Source organism: Dicentrarchus labrax, unplaced genomic scaffold (assembly GCF_905237075.1).
Source record: "Dicentrarchus labrax unplaced genomic scaffold, dlabrax2021, whole genome shotgun sequence".
NCBI classification, from domain to species: Eukaryota; Metazoa; Chordata; class Actinopteri; family Moronidae; genus Dicentrarchus; species Dicentrarchus labrax.
Window position 1 is genome coordinate 23,493,674 of NW_026136713.1, and position 17,877 is coordinate 23,511,550.

Sequence of the window (17,877 nt, forward strand, 5' to 3'; positions counted from 1 at the left end):
GACAGACAGGCAGGCAGGTTAACAGACAGACAGTAGGACAGACAAGTTAACAGACAGACAGACAGACAGACAGTAGGACAGACTAGTTAACAGACAGACAGACAGACAGACAGTAGGACAGAGAAGTTAACAGACAGACAGACAGACAGACAGACAGACTCTCTCTGCAGGTCTCGCGACAGTTGATCCAACTCTCAGGTGTCTAAACATGAAGGTGTCGCACACGCGCCCTGTCTGCCGCCTCCCCGTGCCGTGGTTCATGCGCATGCGCAGTGCGCCCCAAGCTGAGAGTCGGAGAGACGGGGCTCGAGCGTCCGCACCGTTCAGCGAGCACCGGGAACAAAAACGGAATAAAACACCGATCTGCGGCGAGATCCAGCGTCCGGAGAGCAGCGAGCCCCGCGGACTGTGAGCAGGACCGCAGCGGGAGGAGAGCGGAGGCAGGCGGGGGTCGGTAGACCGGGAGCCTGCCTGTCTGTCCGCCTGCAGACGGTAAGACAAAGCGGAACGAAGCTGCTGCTTTCACACAGCGTTTAAACACCGGATCACAGTGCTGGATTCTCTTAAAATGAGCGATTATCAAACGGAGTTCTGAATGTAGAGAGAACTGAGGACGGAGGACGGAGGACTGAGGACGGAGGACTTGGCCGTGTGAAGGTCCAGATGTTGGCCTGCTGATGATGCTCCGTGTTCTGACAGACAGCAGACACACTGACAACACTGTCCCTGACAGACTGAACCCAGGGCTGCACTGAAGGGCTGCACTGAAGGGCTGCGGAGGACAGACTGAGGGGACATTTAGAGACAGAACAAAGCACTCTGAGGTGGGAGACAGAAATATAATTAACAGTAACTGATATTGAGGACAGAGACACACTAAGACATTAGGGACATGGACATTAACAATAGATTCTTCAGGTACAATAATGACACAGATTACAGGACAACTTGGACAATATTAAGATATATCGACATAAAGAGACATAAAGACATACGCTAACAATAAAATGACGTTTTGGAACAACAGGAGACATTTGAGGACAGATTGTAACAGTCGGACATTTTTATAGTCTAATGTAATATTCAAAAGACATAAAGAAAACAAAGAGACAAACAACCTTTAGGAGAACATCAACTGATTAAGACATACTGTAAGACAGTATTCAGGGACATACAGAGACATTTTGGAACATTTCAAATTAAAAACAAGACATTGAATTTCTCCTACGATCAATAAAAGTTCATCTGATCTTATCTGGTCTGATCTTAGTGGACGGACAGAAATCAGATCTTTGAAAGACATAAAGGAAGACAGAGACAGAAAACCTTTTCTGAGGACATTAAGAGACAGAAACTGACATCAAAATCAGACTTTGATGATAAAGAGACATTTTACAGGATGCTGATTAACCCCGTAGAGTTCAGTGTTTGTGTAATGACTGTCACTGCCAGTAGGGGGACAAACGCTCCTCACTGCAGTAGAGCTGATATCTCTGTATTGATTATAATGTATATATCTCTTTCTGATATCTCTGTATTTATTATAATGTGTATATCTCTCTCTGATATTACTGTATTGATTATAATGTGTATATCTCTCTGATATTACTGTATTGATTATAATGTGTATATCTCTCTGATATTACTGTATTGATTAGAACCAAATCAGCAGTAATGATTGTGAATCAGAACAAGCAGTAACACAGTGTAACGCCTCACAGTCTGGTTGTTCAATAACTTCCAACTTCACTGAAACTAATCTTGTCTGATCGATACGGTGGATGATGGATAACGTTAACAGTTACTTACGGATTACTACACAGTCCATTCCAGAGACAGAGCGTTCCTATTGGCTGTTATCGCAGGGTGGTCGCCTCCTGTGGGCGGGGCGTAGCAGAGGGATACAGGGCAGCAGAGACAGGTGGTAGTTTTAAGAAATGTTGAGGACAAGACAAAAACGTCCTCGAGGTTATTAATGACTCTGAAAACATAGTTTTAGGACAAAGAGACATAAAGACCCTCTACAGGAGGACAGCAGTTGTTGGACTAACAGACTCTTTTTTTTCTTCCTAACAGTTTGGATGTAACAAGGACTGAAAGGACGACATGACGTCCCCAAGGTGGACCCGACTCCCTGTCCCGTTGGTCCTAGTCCTGTTCCAGGTTCTAGTCCTGGTCCTGTCCCGCTCGGTGACTGCGGCTCGCTCTGACAGAAACATGGTGTCAGAGGAGTATGTGGGCGCCACAGTGAACGCCACGGTGCAGGATAGACGAGGAAACACCGTCCACGCGATGAGCAGCGACGATGGGAAGTATGGACAGAACTCACCAAAAGTCGACACCAGGGGCGTTGTCATCGTTCCGGTGGCGCATCACGGAGGTACTGACATCACAGCCTAAGGTCACAACTAGGGATGTGCCAGATTACTACTGCCCCCCATCCCTGCACTAATGCCCCCCGTCCCTGCACTACTGCCCCCCCGTCCCTACACTAATGCTCCCCCACCCTGTACTACTGCCCCCGCTGGTTTTTAGAGTCCTCTTTGTCCCACCTTAGAAGTTCTAGTCCAACATTTGAGAGATTGGTCAGGGACAGAGATTGGTCAGGGACAGAGATTGATCAGGGACAGAGATTGATCCGAGACAGAGATTGATCCGAGACAGAGATCGATGAGGGACAGAGATTGTTCAGGGACAGAGATTGTTCAGGGACAGAGATTGATCAGGGACAGAGATTGATCCAAGACAGAGATCGATCCGGGACAGAGATTGTTCAGGGACAGAGATTGATGAGGGACAGAGATTGATCAGAGACAGAGATCAATCAGGGACAGAGATCGATCAGAGACAGAGATTGATCAGGGACAGAGGACAGAATGACCAGCTTACAGCATCACAGTATGTCACACTGTCTGATACGTATCGTACAGCCCTACTGTCTAATGTGTGCAACAGGATATAGCAGGTAGCTAACAGACACTGGCTGTGTGTTTACATTATTTTTATTGTGATCAGTTTTGTTTCTTACTGTCATTATTTTCTAGTCGACTGTTCTAAATTGAAATCTTTGTTTAATCAAAGCAAGACCACAGGTTTACTTTTTACTCATTCACTTTGATAATGAATCAGTTTGTGTCTGTATCAGAGGAAACTCTGTGTTTAGGTTCGTCAGCACATTTGGAATCAAAGTCAAACTGCAGAAGTCACTACTGAGAGTACAGACAGCAGAGGACTCTGAGGTCTTTTTCAGGTTGTTGCAGTGAATGAAAGCAGTTCTAGTACATAACATTTCAATTGGCCCTGAGGGTGTACAGTCTTAGGAAAGCCCAGTTTGTAGCCGTGTGATGTTCTTTAATGGAGGTGAGGTTAGCTAGAAGTTAACCAGACGTACATTTAATAAAAGAACCAGTTCATCTTTATCACTGACGTATTTTATCTTGTAAAAACACTTGAAAAATAAATCTCACCCTTTGTGTCACTTGTCCAAGTCAGTTTTCTGGTGTGACATCTTCTTCACCTCATTGAACTCCCAGAACTGTAATGTGCTCATTACTGCCCCCTGACGCTTGAGGGCAGAAAACACCCACTAGTCCTTGAAGGTTAGTGAGATGGCAGTTTTAATGGCTCTTCTCCAAATGGCCACAAGAAGCAACAGTGAGCTCATTGCACACTCAAACACAAACTTCCAGTGACACAAAGGTCAGATTTAAATAACAGAACTTTTTTAGATTTAAAGGTATCCAAAACTAAAATAATGAATAACACACATACCATCCTCCAGCAGTCATTCATGAGACAAGATTTAGTGAATATACAGATGTGATTATGTAAAATACTGTTGCTTCTCTGGAACTAATATGATGTAACAGATGTTGTGGGTGTTGTGGATGTTATGGGTGTAACTTCAAGTGTTGCCAAGTGGGACCTGAGCCATATGACCTCCTCTCCACGATGGAGACCTGGAAGAAAACAGGCCACAGAGAGAGAGAGACGGAGAGAGATCTAAAAAGAGAGGGTACGAGAAACTCAAAAGGCAAAAAACAGATGGTTACAAAAGTGCAGCAGATATTGACAGAAAGTAGTAGATGCAGTGGATGCAGTGGATGTAATGGATGCAGTAGGTGTAGTAGATGCAGTGGATACAGTGGATGTAATGGATGCAGTAGGTGTTGTAGATGCAGTAGGTGTAGTAGATGCAGTGGATGTAATGGATGCAGTAGGTGTAGTAGATGCAGTAGGTGTAGTAGATGCAGTAGGTGTAGTAGATGCAGTAGGTGTAGTAGATGCAGTAGGTGTAGTAGATGCAGTAGGTGTAGTAGATGCAGTGGATGTAATGGATGCAGTAGGTGTAGTAGATGCAGTGGATGTAATGGATGCAGTAGGTGTTGTGGATGCAGTAGGTGTAGTAGATGCAGTAGGTGTAGTAGATGCAGTAGGTGTAGTAGATGCAGTGGATGTAATGGATGCAGTAGGTGTAGTAGATGCAGTGGATGTAATGGATGCAGTAGGTGTAGTAGATGCAGTGGATGCAGTAGGTGTAGTAAATGCAGTAGGTGTATTACATACAGTGGATGCAGTAGATGCAAATGCAGTAGGTGTAGGAGATGCAGTAGATGCAGTAAATGCAGTAGGTGTAGTAAATGCAGTAGTAAATGCAGTAGATGCAGTAGATGCAGTGGATGCAGCAGATGCATTAGATACAGTAAATGCAGTAGATGCAGTAGATGCAGCAGATACATTAGATACAGTAATTGCAGTAGATGCAGTTGATGCAGTGTTGAGGCTCTGCAGAGGCTTTCAGGCTGCGTTCAGGCTGTTGAAGGTCGGAGCGTCTCGGCTCTGAAGTGTCAGATTACAGTCAGACGGTCCAAGGACACTGCAGCTGCTGGACGGAGCTCCAACTGTCTGCAGCATCTTATTAAAGCTCAGTAACACTGAACTCTACTGTGTGCTTCAATGTGCTCTGATTTAAACTGATGGTCTCAGATAAATAAATACTTTATTCATCCTAATGCAGCTTTACAGAAAACCCAACAAATGAAACAACGAAAAGCCAGATTATAACCAATATCAGTAAAAACTAATAGAATAAATAATACATTTTAGTTTGAACTCAATGAGAATATTTGAATAAAACCTGCAACAAAACAATTTTATAACGAGAAAAATATTATTGAATGAAAACATCATTATAGAGGTCTCTTTAGTTTGTCAACTTACAAAATGCAACAAAATTTTATAATGTATTCATTACATCTGTTTACACACCGAATCATTCACAGCCTGTTTGTAATGGAACTTAGCTCTTCCTCTCCTGTAGTTCAACTGAAATGATGAAAAAGTTGATTTTAGATTCACATTTACATTGAAAACAACAAAAGCAGCTCGAGTTAACACGTCTGTGGGTTTCCTCCCTCCATCCAAAGACATTCAGGTTGCTTGGAGACTCTAAAGTGGTTGAGGATGGGCTCCAGCCCTCCTGTGAATGCACTGCTGCTGACAGGATGGATGGATGGAGAGATGGACAGTCGGTCGATGAGAAACTGTAGAGTCTTGTACAAAAGGAGTGAACGAAGAGCGATTCCCTACTGTATATAACACATGGTGCGAATGACCCGGGCAGAGCAAAGCATGCTGGGATGGTGATAGTGATTCTTTCCAAATAAAAGCTCTTTATTCAAAGTGCTTTAATATGTTAAAAAGTAAATACAGCACAAAGTAACCATGGTAACACTGTGTCTCCTCAGTGGTGGACCGGCAGGGCTGTGACCCCGGTACTCGTTTCCTGGTCCCCCCTCGGGTTGGCCACTGGGTGGCGCTGCTGCAGAGAGGCAACTGCACCTTTAAAGAGAAGATCCTTAACGCGGCAGCCTCCAACGCCACGGCCGTCCTCATCTACAACAACTCCACAGACGAGACGGTCAAGATGGGACACGAAGGTCAGAGTCTAACGCAGCGCTGACACTGCGATTTCTCCAACAGATAACGTCTCCTTACAGTGGGAGGTGGGGGACGAAACCTTCACTGTGTATAACATCACTGTAATATAATATATTGTGTATAATCAGCTGAAAATAAGAATGGTTGCCTTTTCATTGAGTACACTGCTAACAGAGCTGCTAACAGAGCTGCTAACAGCTCATTCAGCAGACTTTAATGGAGACTGACTCAGGTGTGCTCCACAGGTGTGGTTTAATACTAGGTTTGTGTGAGAGGAAAACAACAATACTGACCTCTGCAGACCGGGAACCCCCCACAAGAGCTGCAGGTTTGGAGATGTTCTGACCCAGTCATTCATCACAATGTGGTTCTTGTCAAAGTGGATCAGATCCTCACTCTGCACATGTTTCCTGCTTCTAACACATCAATGTGTTAGAGCTGATCACTGTAGATCTATATAGAAAGAGATATCAGCTCTTAGTTGTCTTTAGGTTCATCGCTACCAGAGACACCAAACACTTCATACAAATAGCTTAGCATAAAGACTGGAAACAGATAGCTTATCTTAGCATAAAGACTGGAAACAGATAGCGTGGAATCTTTAAATGTGACTGAGAGGAGGAGGAAGAGGAGGAAGGTGTGTGCGTGAGGAGTGACTTCCTGGGCATCGATGTGGAGTTCTAAATATAGACAGGAATGTGTCATTAATTGATGAGGTCACTGTGACCTCACACTGTGTGTGTGTGTGTGTGTGTGTGTGTGTGTGTGTGTGTGTGTGTGTGTGTGTGTGTCAATGTTATGGTGCTGAATGTCAGAAAGCAGAAATAACAACAATAACAATACACTTTTTTCTTTGTGTCAAACTACATTCTGTGTTCATCGTGACGGACAGTATGGACTGTTGCATCATGGGAGCTACAGTTCTCACACTGCAGTACAGTCTCCTGGTCCTGGTTCTGATTGTCCTTCTGTTTCTGGTTCTGATCCTGATCCTGTCTGTGCAGGAACTGGTGACACGGTGGCGGTGATGATCACGGAGGCGTATGGTAAAGAGATCCTGGCTCACCTAGAGAGGAACCTGACGGTCCTGGTGTCAGTGGTGGTGGGTCAACGTGGTCCCACCAAAAACATCAACCGAGGCTCGCTGGTCTTCGTCTCCATCTCCTTCATCGTCCTCATGATCATCTCGTCGGCCTGGCTCATCTTCTACTTCATCCAGAAGATCCGCTACACCAGCGCCCGCGACCGCAGCCAGGTAATACAGTGCTAACACAGTGCTAACAAGCTAACATACAGCTAACATGCCAACTCCTCCTCCTCCTCTCCCTCTCACCTCCTCTTCTTCCTTCTCCTTGTTGTCCAGATGAATTATTAATAATTAATGAGGTGAATCTCTGCTGAAAGTTTAATGGAGAGAGGGTGCTCACCTCCCCTCTCCTCCCCCTCAGTGTAATCTAACCATCCTCTCAGGACTCTGTCTCCCCCTCCTCCCCCTCTCCATCTGCTACCGATCAACCTTCAGTTCACCTCCTGCAGTCTCACTTTGAGTCTGTCACAGAATCAGCAGTAAACACAGCTGAGGCTGATGGGAAATTTCACTATAACCCACTGACTATAACATCCTCTGACCCCTGTAGTACAGTACCAGTACAGAACCAGTACAGAACCAGTACTCTATTAGTACTGTACTAATAGAGTACTGGACTCCTCCTACAGGCAGTAGTAGTATTCAGAGTACCAGAGAACCCTCACCCTTGTTTGTTTTCTATATTTTGGTCAATTTCTCGCAGTACGTGTGATAGAGAACAACTTTCCCACGTTAGATTGTTGGTGGACACTTTTTCAGCTGTTTGATTATCAGCTGTCATGTTACCTGTTGCTGTACCTGGAAGATGGAGGAAACATGCAGTCAGTGGATAAGAAGCTGGATCTGTGAGCAACCTCCTCCTGAATGTCAGCACAGCAGAGTTGATTGAAGACTACAGGAAGTGACAGGAGAGGACACGCCCCCATGAACGGGACTTCAGTAGAGAGTCAGCAACTTCAGGTTCCTCTGGGTTCACGTCAGCGAGGACCTGACCTGGACTCACCACCCTGACATTAGTGATTATCTGGTATTTTGAGATAATCGGTGTGAGCTGAAATCTGTGGTCACAAGGCAGATAAACAAAAAAATCTGCTGAACGATGTCAGTGCTCTCCTTTGTGAGTTTAGACTCTGAGTTTAGACTGCGACCCCCTCGCATCAATCAGCACAGAGCAGATCGCACTGTCAAGAAGTCAGACACAGAAACAGCATGGAGAAGCCGCTTAATTTTCAAAAAAAATACTGTGTGAAGACTTCATATTGAATTTCACGCTACATCAACATTGTGACACCAGACAGGAAGACCCCTCACCAGAAACTCATAAAATCCACTGATGAAGTAATAAGATTTACTCGCATTCAAATTCATCCAAATTCCTTGGAACGTTTTTGGAAAAAGTGACATTAAATCCCAGAAGGTGAAAACTGGAGGACGTCTAGACCCAGCAGTGCAGGAAGAGGGCCATTTGGATCCTCAGAGTCCCCAACCATCCCAACCTCAAACTGGTCTAAACTGCATCCTGTTCTTACCTATCTATGACTCATTAAACATTTACTACATTACTGCAGGAGCTGTCTGTCTTCCTGTCGGCTGTTACAGCAGCACATTGACGTCCATCGTATCTGATTTACGTTACACTGTTACATATGTTCACATGCAATGTGTCCTCGCTCTGTCTCTTAGCGTCGTCTTGGTGATGCAGCGAAGAAAGCTATCGGGAAGTTGACCACAAGGACGGTGAAGAAAGGAGACAAGGTAAAGATTTTTCTCTCCATCCTTATCCACCTTTCTGTATCCTGCTCTTCATTAAAAGCTGACAGAAACCTCCAGATGGACTGACAGAGACCTCCAAACGGACTGACAGAAACCTCCAGATGGACTGACAGAGACCTTCAGACGGACTGACAGAGACCTTCAGATGGACTGACAAGAGACCTCCAAACGGACTGACAGAAACCTCCAGATGGACTGACAGAGACCTTCAGACGGACTGACAAGATACTTCTAGACGGACTGACAGAGACTTCAAGACGGACTGACAGAGACCTCCGAACGGACTGGCAGAAACCTCCAATTGGACTGACCGAGACCTTCAGATGGACTGACAGAGACCTTCAATGCGACAGAGACCTTCAGACTACACCCGATACTACAAAGACCTCCAAACGGACTGACAGAAACCTCCAGATGGACTGACAGAGACCTTCAGACGGACTGACAAGAAACTTCTAGACGGACTGACAGAGACTTCAAGACAGACTACAGAGACCACACGGCAGAAACCCAATTCTACAAAACCTCCAGATGGACTGACAGAACACACAAGAAACTCTACTACAAGAAACTTCTAGACGGACTGACAAGATACTTCTAGACGGACTGACAAGATACTTCTAGATGGACTGACAGAGACCTCCGAACGGACTGGCAGAAACCTCCAATTGGACTGACAGAAACCGCCAGATGGACTGACAGAGACCTTCAGACGGACTGACAAGATACTTCTAGACGAACTGACAGAAACCTCCACATGGACTGACAGAAACCTCCAGACGGACTGACAAGATACTTCTAGAAGGACTGACAGAGACCTCCAGAAGGAATGACAGAGACCTCCGAACGGACTGACCGAAACCTCCAAATGGACTGACAGACCTTCAGACGGACTGACACGATACCTAGTCTAGACGGACTGACAGAGACCTCCAAACGGACTGACAGAAACCTCCAGACGGACTGACAGAGACCAGAGCCCTGAGGAGACATATTGAACCTGTTTAGTTTCCGTGTCCATACAGACACAGCTAACACTTTCTGTGATAAATGGTGGGCAGTTGGACCCAGAGGTTTCAGATATTTATGTTGCTGACCTTCAGGCTGTTGATGAAACAGTGATGGATGTTCACTGACACAAAGGTCAGAGGTCACAGGATGATGGTGAGGAAAGATAAAGCTGATGGGGATGAAAATATAAATCAGATCTGAAGAAGAGACAGCTGAGAGCAATTAAAAAAGGTTCTCAACCATGTGTGTCTGTTGAGACCTGCAGGAGACAGTAACCATATGTAACCAGTTAATAATCTGTAACAGTTAATAATCTGTAACAGTTAATACACAGGAACCAGTTAATAATCTATAACAGTTAATAATCTGTAACCAGTTAATAATCTGTAACAGTTAATACACAGTAACCAGTTAATAATCTGTAACAGTTAATAATCTGTAACACTTGATACACTGTAACCAGTTAATAATCTGTAACAGTTAATAAACAGTAACCAGTTAATAATCTATAACAGTTAATAATCTGTAACCAGTTAATACACTGTAACAAGTTAATAATCTGTAACCAGTTAATACACTGTAACCAGTTAATAATCTGTAACAGCTATTAATCTGTAACAGTTAATACACTGTCACCAGTTAATACACTGTCACCAGTTAATACACTGTAACCAGTTAATAATCTGTAACAGCTATTAATCTGTAACAGTTAATACACTGTCACCAGTTAATACACCGTCACCAGTTAATAATCTGTAACCAGTTAATAATATGTAACCAGTTAATAACCTGTAACAGTTAATAATCTGTAACCAGTTAATACACTGTAACCAGTTAATAATCTGTAACAGCTATTAATCTGTAACAGTTAATACACTTTAACCAGTTAATACACTGTAACCGGTAATACACTGTAACCAGTTAATAATCTGTTACAGTTAATACACTGTAACCAGTTAATAATCTGTAACAGTTAATACACTGTCACCAGTTCATAATCTGTAACCAGTTAATACACTGTAACAGTTAATACACTGTAACCAGTTAATAATCTGTAACAGTTAATACACTGTCACCAGTTAATAATCTGTAACCAGTTAATACACTGTAACCAGTTAATAATCTAAAACCAGTCAATAATCTGTAGCAGTTAATACACTGTAACCAGTTAATAATCTGTAACAGTTAATAATCTGTAACCAGTTAATAATCAGTAACACTTAATACACTGTAACCAGTTAATAATCTCTAACAGTTAATACACAGTGACCAGTTAATAATCTATAACAGTTAATAATCTGTAACCAGTTAATTATCTATAACAGTTAATACACTGTAACCAGTTAATAATCTGTAACAGTTAATAATCTGTAACAGTTAATAATCTGTAACAGTTATTACACTGTCACCAGTTAATACACTGTAACCAGTTAATAATCTGTAACCAGTTAATAAACTGTAACCAGTTAATAATATGTAAGCAGTTAATAATCTGTAACAAGTTAATAATCTGTAACCAGTTAATAAACTGTAACCAGTTTAAATCTGTAACAGTTAATAATCTGTAACAGTTAATAATCTGTAACCAGTTAATAATCTGTAACAGTTAATACACTCACCAGTTAATACACTGTCAACAGTTAATAATCTGTAACAGTTAATACACTCACCAGTTAATACACTGTCACCAGTTAATAATCTGTAACCAGTTAATGATATGTAACCAGTTAATAACCTGTAACAGTTAATAATCTGTAACAGTTAATAATCTGTAACCAGTTAATACACTGTAACCAGTTAATAACCTGTAACAGTTAATACACTGTAACCAGTTAATAATCTGTAGCAATTAATAATCTGCAACAGTTAATAATCTGTAACCAGTTGATAATCTGTAACCAGTTAATACACTGTAACCGGTAATACACTGTAACCAATTAATAATCTGTAACAGTTAATACACTGTAACCAGTTAATACACTGTCACCAGTTAATACACTGTCACCAGTTAATAATCTGTAACCAGTTAATACACTTTAACCAGTTAATAATCTGTAACCAGTTAATACACTGTAACCAGTTAATAACCTGTAACAGTTAATACACTGTAACCAGTTAATAATCTGTAGCAATTAATAATCTGCAACAGTTAATACACTGTAACCAGTTAATAATCTGACCAGTTAGTTAACAGACTAACCAGTTAGTGAGGAAACAGCTGAACAGAAAACAAGTTTCACTCTAATTTTATGTTTTAAACAACAATAATGAATATTGTTGGACAGCTGGTATAGATATTGTTGTAGTGGACATTAATGTCTTTCTGTGTGTTGCAGGAGACGGATCCAGATTTCAACCACTGTGCAGTGTGTATTGAAGCGTACCAGCTGAACGATGTGGTTCGGATTCTGCCCTGCAAGTGAGTCTGAACCACCAGCAGTTTCCACAGGGTTCTCATACTGTAACAAATACCAGACACTGTGCAGACCAGTATCAGCAGTCAGACCAGTATCAGTACTGGTCCAGCTCAGACTCTCTGTGTTCTACAGATTAAAACTGGTCCTTCAGGTTGAGTCCTGATAGATGATCCATCAGATCCATCAGGTCCATGAATCTGTCCCATCTGACAGTTTGATGGTCAGCTGATAAAAATGTCTCCGTCTCTCTGCAGACATGTCTTCCATAAAATGTGTGTGGACCCCTGGCTGAATGAGCACTGCACCTGTCCCATGTGTAAACTCAACATCCTCAAAGCTCTGGGCATCATGGTGAGTCCCATTAATGTCCCCAGTATGTCCCACTAATGTCCCAGTTTAATAACAATGATTTACAACCTCTGCTATCAATCAATAGTCCTTTGTCTTCCAGATGTGTGATTATTTTAGGACTGTCAGTGTCCAACCACTTCTCAATAGACCCTACTACGCTATAGACCACCTACGCTATCTCTCAGAATCCTACAGAAAACTGTCTCAGACCAGTTCTTAGTAGTCTTTATCAGGTGCTATAGAAATAGTCATTATTGTTGTTGTTTTTTTTGTTGTTGTTATGATTGTTTTTGTTATTCTTCTGTCCTCTGTCCTCAGACCAGTCTTCCCTGCGTGGACAGCGTGGTGTTGGACGTGGAGCGTCTGGGCGTCAGTCAGGCGTCCGGCAGTCAGAGGGCACCACTGAGCGACAGCAACCAGCCGTCCATCAGCCTGGCACCGCTCAGTCCCCCCCATGCTGAAGCCACGCCCAGAACACCTGCTGACATCACCATCGCTGTGACCAGTAAGAATGCAGCACCACATGAGGAACTTTACACTGTCTTAAAGCAACTTTACACTGTCTTAAAGCAACTTTACACTGTCTTAAAGCAGCTTTACACTGTCAGAGCAACTTCACACTGTCACTGAGTCATAGAGCACATAGAACATAGAGTCTTAACTTTACTTTTGTAAACTTTAGTCCTGATATAGATGTCATTATGTCACAGGTACAAAGCTTAACTAAAATGTAACTGAAGTATTGGCATCTCTGGTATCAATTATAGGACATTTAATGACAACTTTTTATTTACATTGAGCAACTTATCAGTGTCATAAAGCATCAGCTTCTCACTGTACAGTGAGTTCTAAACTAAAACAGCAACTTTACTGTTGGAAACTTTATACAATATTATCTGAGTCATCATGAGGAAATATAAGGACTTTTTATGTAAAAGTTATAAATGTAAAAAAAAATTTTTTCGTCAGAGTTAAAATGGTGAGAGTGAGAAACGTCCTCTTGATTCCTTTGTATCTCTGGTGCATGTGAAGTAATTGACATTAAAGTTGACTTGACCAGTCATAATTCACGAACAGAAAGTCGTTATAACACACCACCCGAACCCACTGCTAGCTGTTACTAAACAACTGATTGACTATTGTTGTATGACTAATATTGTGCATATTATGGTGTGATTTTTTCCAAACAAAAACAATAATAATAACAATAATTGATAAATAATCTGTTTTTGTTTTAAGGTGGCTGTTGACTGATGTTGTTTCTCCTCAGGCGGCGGCCATTTCTTTAACAGGAACTCGATGTCTCCGCGTAGCGTCGTCTGTGAGATGGAGCTGCCGGACATCCAGGCCTCGCTCGACCTCTACGACGACAACAAGTCCTGAGGCCCATTGCCATGGTTGTGACCCCCCTCCCATCACCACCACCTCCACCGACTGATGGACCGATGACCTTTTATGGACGCAGAAAGTGTTCACAAAGTGTTTCCTGTCTGGAGGGGGATCTGATCTTTTAAACATAATTTATTCCATCAGACTTTCTTCAGACTTTCTTCAGACTGAACCTGGTCTGGATCCCGGTCTCAGTTTAGACCCGTTAGCTCGACACTCTCATGTTTTTATTTGCCCTAGAAGAAGAAAAACTTTGGAGGTCTTGGAGCTGGTAGCTGGGTCAAATCATTAAAAATATGTTTTAAAACAGAGAACTGAACTTCAGATCCAAGTCCAGCCCAGGAACCAGAACTGCGTACCTCTGGTAAAACTGGAGGTAATGTTGTTGAGCACCCAGAAAAGTTCCTGGAGAAGTAAAAGCGCCCTTGTGTTCTTGGAAAACTTCCTGAATTTCTTAATTATTGGAAAGGTCCTGAGTTCCTAAAAAGGTTCCAGAGTTTTTGTAAAGTTTCAGGGCTCCATACAAGGATCCTGGAACAGTTTCTGAGTACCTTAAAAGGCTCCTCTACAAAGTTCCTGGATTCTAAGATGTTCTATAAAGACTTTCCTTAGTTTCAGCTTCCCAGATTCCATAAAAAGGCTGAAACATTTATTGGATTCTAAAAAAGCTTTTGGAAAAGTTTTGCAGATCCTAAAAAGGTTCCTTGGTTCTGGAAAAGGTTTCTGTAATACTTATTCAAAAAGTTTTTAACCCCTTCCTGTAATGCGGTTCTGTAAATGTCCCTAAGGTTCTGGAAACATTTCTGGGGTATTGGGTTCTCGCAGTCCTTTGTACCTAAAAAAGGTTCCTGGAAAAGTTCCTGAGTGCCTAAATACTTTCTGGAAAGGTTCTTAAAATGGTTCTGTGGTTTCCTGGAACAGTTCTTGAGGTCCTAAAAATGTTTTGAAACATTTCTTCCTAAAAAAGTTCCTGAAATGATTATTGAGGTTCTGAAACGGTTCCTGGAAAGGTTCCTGAGTGCCTAAAGGGTTCCTAGAAGGGGTTTTTTTTAACCTGTGCTCCTAGAAGAGTTTCTAATGTTCTCAAAAGGTTCCATGGTTTCCTGGAAAAGTTCCCGAGCTCCTAAAAAGCTTTAGGAAACATTTCTTCCATCAAAGGTTCCTGAAATGGTTCTTGAGGCTTCAAAAAGGTTCCTGGTGTAAACATATGTACCTGAGACTATCCTACCTGAATCCAAATGGATCTGAGAAGAACCAGAACCCAGAAAACGTTCCTGTGTTCAGTGTTTTCTGATGTTCTATGTTCAGTCAGTCGTAACTCTGTAACCCGACCCTCTGAGTGGCTGAATGAAGATTACGTCATTAACAGACTGGACTCCTGTCAGAGTCGGGAGTCTGTCTGAAGACCTGGACCTGGATCAGAACTTCTTGACTGTAAACACTGACTGAGTTGGTTCTTCCTGTCTATCATGAGACAGGAACCAGGACAAGAGGAACCCAGGTCCTTTCTGGAGGAAACAATCATGTGAACATTAAAGTGTTAACTACCCTGTAGCTGTTTCTCTGTAGAACAAAGAGACGTTAGATTTAAAGGAACAGTCCAACATTTCAGTAAACTTCCTGTTCTCTCTGCTGGAGTTCTACAGGGAGGCGTCCTGGGTCCTCTGCTCTTCTTCTTGAACCTTTATAGAGATTTAAATGTGAGTCCATCAACATGTTTGAAACACTGTTGTTCTCATCTCAGATGAGTAGCCTAGCTTAGCAAAAAGTCTGGAAGCAGGGGGAAACGGTTAGCACGGTAAGCTTAGCTCCAGATAAAGGTAAAATTAACCCTAATTTGCATCTGGTTAGCTAAAGGCTGGTCAGCAGTCCATCCTGTAGTCAGCTGGTTAAATTGACAGAAGGTCCCCAGGCCTGTGAGCCAATGAGATGAGAATGAAGTCACTTCCTGTACTGACACAAAAACCCAGTAGGTTCACTTTCATCAGCTTTTTATTGCTCAGAAGTCAAGTTTCCATCCAAATGAAACTCAGTCAGGAGTCAAAGTTTGATTGATTGGATGATAACAGCTGGTTGAGATGATTCTCCTTTCGGTGCCATTAAACCATTGCAGAAGAAGACACAATGAGATGATGAGGTCAGTAAAAGACCTCCAGTCAAAGGTCAAATGATGGAAATCAGACACATGGTCAGTCTCCTCATCGCTCCACACAGACACAATGTTTTCAGCTCTTCATTTTAAGGCTGCAGTCACTAAAAGACAGTTCATTGTTGAGTCAGGTTGTCAAAAAATGACGCTTTGGGACCAGGGAATGAGATTCAACAATTAACTGTCTTCTCGGCTCTGATTGGTTAAATCCAGATATTCTGGTCCATTGGAACCATATGCCACAAAGCTTATCAATGCCGGCATTTGTTTGTCTGACAGTTGCACATTGTAAAACAATGATGTCAAACTCATGGGTCAGCTGCTGGAAACTAGTAACAAGAAGGATGGTGATGGTGGAGAGGAAGAAACGGCCCAAAGTGTGGCTCCATTTGACAAAGAAACTCAAACTACTAGAACTACTATAACGGTGTGTTCAGACACAGAGAATAAAACAGTTGCGTTGATGCCTAAAACCTCTCTTGGCCGACTGTTTTTCACACAGAAACTAAAATTTTACTAATTGGCTAATCTACATCAGTTGTTAGCTAGCTAGTTCCATCTGATCTTTATTGGAGCACAGAGCAGGAAGAGGCAGAGTTTAGATAGGGTCAGTTACTGTCAGCTTCAATTAATCTGCTGATTATTTTCTCCATTGTTTGGTCAGGAAACAGTGAAACATGCCGTTACAGTTTGTTGACCAACAGTTATTAATATGAAAGAGAACAAAAAACATAAAATCTGACACCTGAAGATGCTGAAACCATAAAATGTCATTAATCAATAATCAGCTGTTACCTGACAAACATAACAAAGTACAAACTATACCATCTAACTAAATTAAGTAACTGAATGTTGATCCATTGTGTTACTTAAAGGTGTAGGGTATGTGACGCTCCTGCTTTCTCTCTTCCTATTGGCTCAGAGTCCTCAGGTGTGTGATGCTACCTGCTGCTAACCTGTCTGTGTTTGCTAAAGTGAGGGGCTGCTCCTTTAAAGTGTATTAAACAGCTTCTGAATACTCAGCGTGTAATAATCAGCTCCAGTTATGGGGCTCAATATATAGACAGCATTATACAATCTATAACCTGACCGATCGATCAATATCTATCTCTGAAGTGACCTGAACTTGTCCTGATGGAGTCCTGAGGACCCATCTGTCTCTGTCTGTCTGTCTGTCTGTCTGTCTGTCTCTGTGTCACATGGTACTGATGATGATGATAATGATGATGATGATGATGACAATGATGATGAAGGAGGATGTGTGTGATGCTTTCAGTTCACTGTGTCTCTTACTGCCTCAGCATTAAAGTGTCATTATTGCCTTTAACATGCAGGAGTCTCACTTTATTTATAGTCAGTGGTATTAATACACACATTGTGTATGGATATACACATTAACTAATAATTATACTAATAATAATAATAACACTAATATCACTGATATTGGCAACGGCAATCTAGCAGGACCATGGCAGGAGGCTCCACCAGGATCCATGAGAACCTGCGAGACGAGAAAGCACAAGAACTCCGGGGAAGAAGTGAAGTTAGTAACATGCATTAATGGGACATGAATGAGTGCAGAAAGAGAGAGGAAGAGAGGAGCTCAGTGCACCATGGGAAATCCCCCGATAGTCTAGGCCTATAGCAGCATAACTAAGGGATGGTTCAGGACTCACCTGATCCAGCCCTAACTATAAGCTTTATCAAAGAGGAATGTCTTAAGCCTACTCTTGAATGTGGAGAGGGTGTCTGCCTCCAGA

At 42.3% G+C, this 17,877-nt stretch overlaps 1 protein-coding gene across 3 annotated transcripts; it reads left to right on the forward strand.

Annotated features, from left to right (window-relative positions):
- Positions 1-261: 261 nt before the first annotated feature.
- rnf130 (ring finger protein 130) lies at positions 262-17,444 on the forward strand. 3 transcript variants are annotated; one of them, XR_007887036.1, is made up of 10 exons: positions 262-824; positions 2,077-2,380; positions 5,748-5,939; positions 6,945-7,195; positions 8,711-8,782; positions 12,148-12,230; positions 12,483-12,579; positions 12,898-13,084; positions 13,850-14,464; positions 14,668-17,444. XR_007887036.1 is itself a non-coding variant. In XM_051420042.1 (9 exons), exons 2-9 carry the CDS (start codon positions 2,107-2,109, stop codon positions 13,960-13,962), a joined length of 1,269 nt encoding a protein of 422 aa, XP_051276002.1. In that variant the 5' UTR covers positions 262-824; positions 2,077-2,106; the 3' UTR covers positions 13,963-17,444. The 3 variants fall into 3 exon arrangements, 2 of the variants coding, with proteins under 2 accessions (XP_051276002.1, XP_051276004.1); XM_051420042.1 differs by having other exon boundaries at positions 13,850-17,444; XM_051420044.1 differs by having other exon boundaries at positions 262-492; positions 13,850-17,444.
- Positions 17,445-17,877: the final 433 nt, after the last annotated feature.